We start from the raw sequence: 6,865 nt of genomic DNA, 5'->3' as shown, positions 1-6,865 counted from the left end.
AGATATTCTATGTTCTTGGATTGGAAGAATCAACATAGTTAAAATGACCATATTACCTAAAGCATTATACAGATTTAATGCAATCCTCATCAAAATCCCATTGACAATTTTTAAAGAAATAGAACAAAAAATCATCAGATTTGTATGGAAGCACAAAAGACCCTGAATTGCCAAAGCCATTCTGAGAAAAAAGAATGAGGCTGGAGGCATCATTCTGCCCAACTTCAAATTATACTACAAAGCGACAGTAATCAGAATTGCATGGTATTGGCAGCAAAACAGACACATGGACCAGTGGAACAGAATCGAGAGTCCAGAAGTAAACTCATACTTATATGGGCAAATAATTTTCAATAAAAAAGCTAAAAACATACAGTGGAGAAAGGAAAACCTCTTCAATAAATGGTGCTGGGAAAAGAGGAAAGCCACCTGCAAAAGAATGAAACTAGACTGTTGTCTATCACCACATACCAAAATTAACTCAAAATGGATTAAGGACCTGCATATAAGATCTGAAACAATAAAATGCATAGAAGAAAACATAGGAACTAAACTTAAGGACCTGGGACTTAAAGAGGATTTTATGAATTTGACCTCAAAGACAAGGGAAGTAAAAACTAAAATAAATGAATAGGACTACATCAAACTAAAAAGCTTCTGCTCAGCAAAAGAACCCATCAACAAGGTAAAGAGACAACCATCCGAATGGGAAAATATATTTGCAAGCAACACCTCCGATAAGGGCCTAATATCCAAAATATACGAGAACTCATAAGATTCAATAACAACAAAGAAATAATGATCCAATCAAAAAATGGGCAGAGGACCTGAACAGACATTTCTCCCTAGACGACATACAAATGGCCAACAAATATAAAAAAAGATGCTCAACATCGCTAGCTATTAGGGAAATGCAAATCAAAACCACAATGAGATACCATCTCACACCTGTTAGAATAACTATAATCAACAGGACAAGTAATAACAAATGTTGGAGAGGATGTGGAGAAATAAGAACCCTCATACACTGCTGGTGGCACTGCAAACTGGTACAGCCACTATGGAAAACAATATGGAGTTTCCTCAAAAAAACTAAGAATTGACCTACCGTATGATCCAACAATCCCTTTACTGTGTATTTACCCCAAAGACTTGAAAACCCATATTTGAAAAGATATTTGCACACTGATGTTCATAGGAGCATTATTCACGGTGCCAGAAAATGGAAGCAACCGAAGTGTCCTCCGATAGATGATTGGCTAAAGAAGCTGTGGTACATATATACAATGGAATATTACTCAGCCATAGGAAAAGATGAAATACTGCCATTTGCAACAACATGGACGGACCTTGAAATAATCTTATGAAACAAAATAAGCCAGACAGAAAAAATTGAAAATCACATGATATCATTTATAGGTGGAATGTAAACCTAAAAACACCAAATAGACAGGACGAACAAACAGACTCATGAACATGGACTATAGACTAATGGTTACCAGAGGGTAGGGGTTGGGGGAGGAGGGGAGAGGTAGACGGGCTATAGGGGGTCAAATATAGGAGGGTAGGGGGAGGGCGAAGTGGATAAAGGGGATCAAATATACTGTAGCTAAAGGAAACTGGACTTTGGGTGGTAAACACACAATAGAATATACAGATATGACATTATAATGTACACCTGAAAATTATATAATTGTGTTAACCAATGTTAGCCCAATAAACTTAATTTTAAAAAAAGAAAAAACAATTATTAAAAAAAAAGGCTAAAAGATAACACCTCACTAATGCCATACTTAAGATTCAAGAAATTACCAAGAATAATCTTGACTTTGGCTTTATATACCAAACCTAAGAGTAATACTTCTTAACTTTATTGGGGACATGAACCAGTGAATATCTGATAAATACTATGAATACTCTCTGGAGAAATTCAAGTATTTTTATACACACAGAATTTGCTTAAAATTTCAGAGGATTTATGAGGACCCCTGAAGTTCATCCAGGACCTCTTCAAGATCTATGGATCAAGTTTAAGAACCCCTGCCCTAGATCTTTACTGGATTTTAGGATATTATACCCCTTTCCTCTCCCCCACTCCCAAATTCTGGAAAGTTCTTGTGACATGCATTGGTTAGGGATAGTTAATCCAATCTGACCAATTCCTCAACTAGAATTTAGTATTATTCCTCTAACCTCGTATTTACCTGGAAAGAATCAGTGGGTTTTTAATAGACAAAACACCCTACTGTTAGATGCAGAGCCAAGATCACAGGTAAGACATGATGTACAACAGAGAAATCATATGCTTTTGCTATTTGGAAGCAAAGAACCAGAGATAGATCCTCTCTCTATGACTACCTTCCAAACATCCTTGCCAAATATGTAATTTTGGAAGTGGAGAAAGTAGAGATGGGGACCAGCTCTGACTTATGGATCATCCAACTTGTTTACCTTCCTTTGTGTACAACCTTCAGACGCTCACTCTCCTGAACAGGTAGGCCATTTTTAGTCCATTTTCCTGGTATGGCTTCAGAGATTTCACACTTCAAGCAGATTTCTTTTCCAAGTTTTACAGTCTGATCAGTCAGAGGTGTCAATATCTTCAGAGGCTTCACTACAGAAATAATAGATGGTTATAAGTGCCAAACCCAATCCAGACAGACCAAAATGGTGTCATTTCACAATGATACAGTCAGTTTTGCTATTAATGCTTGTTTTGAAAATGAGAATTTGTTCCAATGCAATTGATATATTAGGGGACACATGGAGCATAACACAAATTTAATGTTTCATTATGCATGATTTAATTCATAAGACTAGGTGAATCCAGAAAACTGTATTCAGCTGAACTGAGCCAACTAGGACTGCACAAAACACACAAATGTACCTCAAACATCTACCAGCTACTTCACTTCACCCATGTGATATGAGCCACACCCATGTACATCTGAAATTACCACTATCCATTCAATTACAAATAACCTCTGTCCACCACTCCACAATAGCTCACAAGCTGCAAAACTTCTGAAATCACATCCAAAAACAAATTTCAGGTCTCTTTCAAGGTAAAGGGCCATATTCACGTAGTATTTATTAATCATTTAACATTTGGGTAACTTGTCTGGCAAGGTAATTTTTGTACTTCCTTCCCAATATTGGTGCCCTACTGTTAAATTGAATAGTTGGTTCTTTTCTCACAGATCCTGATTGATATGACGTAGACACTCAGCTAGAAGGGAATTTAATTTTACGTATTTAAAATTGTCACAAGAGATCAAAGAGACTGAAACTTTCCTGAAACTGAATGAACAAATGCAATGCCATTAGCAAGCCAATGTGGAAGACATCCAAGGAAGTCTTACTTACAGCCAACACTAAGTTTAGCGGATGATTGTCCTCCTGTTGTCATTACAGAATATTCTGCACTATCGGCCTTGGTTGCTCCTTCTATGATCAAAATGTGTTTTTTGCCCTCAACTTTAACTTTGTATCTTGATTTTGGACCAGGGGTGATCTCCTCACCATTCTTAAACCTAGGTTAAAATAGATTATTAAAAATTTTTTTTTATCAAAGACGCTTCAGGAGACAAAACTTATCGGTCTTATTCTTCCTATATTCCAGTGTCTTGCAGGGTGTCTGGCAGATATCAGACACTCAAGAACTATTTGGTGCATTAAAAAATGTATAAATCAATCTATAAATAGATTAATAGTATAACAAATGTCTTAAAAATAACATTAAAAGAACATAAGCCCTCTTTCCACTAAAGATCAATTAGATGATGATGCTAAAAGTAGATATTACCCATATGTGGGCTTTTGACATAACACTAGTGAGTATAACATTTTAATACATTTTAAAGATAGCTATGATTCTAGATTAAAATGAACAACCTACTCTGTACCAGTCACTACAGATTCCTGCTATGTAATTTGCTATATTTCTCAACAAAGCATTTCATTTTAGGATTCTGAATTTTCTAGTCTTCAATTTTGAGGTTACTCACAAAGAACTTGAGAAAACACTTCCCATCTGACAAAAAAAAAAATCTTGTTGATTTTTAAAGTAATTGGTGATTCTCAGTCTAAAATATTTTTCTTAGGAACTATAACAATAAATTGACTGGAATAAAATGAAAAGAAAAAGTATATTTCTCCATGTAAATTGATAATATGGCAGGCATAATGAGAAGCAGCATGGTATAGAGGTGAAGAACATACATGGGCTTTGGGGTTAAATAGATCTGGGCAAACTTGAGCCATCCATTTATTAGTAAGTGCCTACTTCCCTACATCCTTACCAATATATATTTCTGGATCTTTTTTCTGTTTCATAGGTGAAAAAACCAAAAACCCAGTATGTTAGAATAGTTTTAGTTCCTATTTCTATTAACACAAATGAGATTGAAATTTTTTTTCCTATCTGTAAAAGCAATTTCTTGTTATCTAAACTATGAAGGTACTTTATTTGTGTGTCTACTAAATGAACCAACCTCAGGAAAGCTATTTACCATTTCACATTGGCGTCATCTTCAGACACCTCACATTCTAATTCCACTCTCTCCCCACAGTAAGCATTTGTATCTTCCAGCTGTTTGGTCACCATAATTGGAGGCTCTAGTGTGAAAAAAGAGAAAATCAGAATCATTAAATGTCCCAAACCTGACTTATGACCTCAGGTTTCTTCACAGATGAAAAACCAACGGTAAGAAAGTATCATACCATGTGATTAGATGGTGATAGTGAGTGGGATTTTTTTGTTTGTTTGTTTTTACTTTTCTTGGCAAAATGAACAGATGGCAATCCTGGGTACATTTTTCCAATTTTCTCATGACTTTTTAAATCAAATAAATCACTGTATTAGAGAGTAGACAAAATGTATCAAACACCCTTCTTTTAGCAAATAAGATGCCAGGAGGTAGACATTTCTGATGTAGGAGTACCTATTCCACTAAAATTCTTTGATTCTGGTTCTAGATGAATGATAGAGACTACAGAGTTGTCTCAATCAGAGCACCTCCCAAAGAAAATACGTGATCCCTGGCTTCACGGGCACCCTGCGGCTCTTTTCACAATATCTTAGTATAAGATAGTCTTCAGAGCTCTCAGGGCCAAGCATTGATGCCCTTTTACTTATACAGCTGGTTTCAAGAGAAATCTATTTGTGATCAGCTGAGTATGAAATGAAGATTATCCTTTAGATTTTGCTGGGTTTCAGAAGCTATAACTAGAATAACTGTATTGCAAAATATTGCTTTCTTAAGTCAAAACCTCCAAGCATTTTCACTCAGCAGTTCTTTCTTCTCTCAGCTTTCCTAGTCTTCAATGAACCTGAGAGTAATTTGGATACACAGTAACTGCCAGTGTAAAGCTTCAACGCAGAGCCAATCTAACACCCAAACTAAACCATTTCTAGAGCTCTTCTCTGGAGCTCAAGAGCTCCCTTTAACACTTTCATTTTTATTATTACCTTCGAGAAAAGGAGAGCCATGAGCTTTAGAGGACTACAGTAAGATTTCACTTTACCTCTCACAAAGAGCTCAGTGGAACATTTCTCATCTCCAGCTGTCACATGATACTCCGCATCATCTGTTAGCGAACAGTTATTGATAAACATGATTCTTTCACATCCTTTATGTTCAAAGATGTATCTATTTTAAATAGGAGGAAGATAAATAGAATCCATGAACTTGATTTTATTCTTTTCTTTAGTGCCAACAAATTTGGCGTATAATTTGGTAATGCTTGAAAGACAGATATTTTGATCTGCCATTTATGAATCATATCTTACATAGTTTAACAAACATCAAACACGCAATCAATTTTTATCTTTATAATGCCTAATGTAATACATATGCATATTTACACATAATATTTAATTTTTGTTATTTTCTTTTATATAAGGATTTTTATTTCAAATATAAACCAATACGTGCATATCTTCTATTTAATATTTTAACTCATTGTTAGAAAGCAGAGTTGGCTAAGGTTGTGAGAAAGATTTTTAGTTCTGTACGTTTTTAAAAATGACTAATTCATTTACTTTGTAGGGGAACAGAGGCTTGATTTATTGATTACACTCTTTGCCTAGCCTAATGACACAGATTTTGGGGGGGTTAATAAATGATTATACAATTTAAGCAAGAATATGAACTTAATCACTCATATAGACAGTAATTCTATAGAATGTGATATTGTCTTAAATGAGCTTAAGAACTAATGTTATCATATCACAGTTACCATTACTAAGAAAATATTTCAATATTTGGAAACAAAAAACTAAAAACCAAGATTGCACAATTTAATTATCTGTGACCCAGATCGTGGATGGGTATATTAGGTCATTATAATGGACTAAAGAAAAAGATTTCTTTTGGAAAATTCTCAAATTGAAGACTTGAAGAATAAAACACTAGATATTTTCTACATAAAAATAACCAAGTAACATTATGTTTTTGGTAAATTCAGGTCCCATTCAAGAGTATTTTATCAGATCCAAACATTATCATCACAAAGTCACTTTGTAGGCGTGACCACATTAGGAAATTGGAAGCCACCTAATTGTACTACAGAAGTGACAGATTTTCAGGATTAAAGTCTTTTATAAATATGCATGTGGCTCCTATTAACTTAAAAAAATATATTGGAGTTGAAAATCTCTCAGGCTGAGAAGGATCTCTGTAAAGCAGTTTCATAATAGACTAGCGATACCATCAGACATCAGGGATTAGTTTGTCTCCTTTATTTGGCTGAGAGCCAGTCGAGAGCCAACAAATAATAAAACACAGGCTTTAGATGCTACTCTGGAAAAACAAAAGTTATCTAATTATAAGGTATGATTCCCAGTTGGTATATCAAATATGTA

General features: G+C 34.8%; 1 protein-coding gene across 1 annotated transcript in view; it reads right to left on the bottom strand.

The window, feature by feature from the left end:
* Positions 1-6,865, bottom strand: part of MYBPC1 (myosin binding protein C, slow type) — a 75,494-nt gene that overhangs the window by 40,159 nt on the left and 28,470 nt on the right. The window contains exons 13-15 of the mRNA XM_023527449.1: positions 4,512-4,617; positions 3,367-3,533; positions 2,452-2,614 (exon numbers count right to left, since the gene is read on the bottom strand). Of these exons, the coding sequence (XP_023383217.1) occupies positions 2,452-2,614; positions 3,367-3,533; positions 4,512-4,617 (436 nt within the window). The remainder of the gene's footprint in view (positions 1-2,451; positions 2,615-3,366; positions 3,534-4,511; positions 4,618-6,865) is intronic.

The sequence above is a fragment of the Pteropus vampyrus genome, unplaced genomic scaffold (genome assembly GCF_000151845.1).
Source record: "Pteropus vampyrus isolate Shadow unplaced genomic scaffold, Pvam_2.0 Scaffold16, whole genome shotgun sequence".
NCBI lineage: Eukaryota > Metazoa > Chordata > Mammalia > Chiroptera > Pteropodidae > Pteropus > Pteropus vampyrus.
The sequence above is the reverse complement of the archived record's forward strand: the minus strand, read 5'-3'. Positions and strand labels throughout refer to the sequence as shown.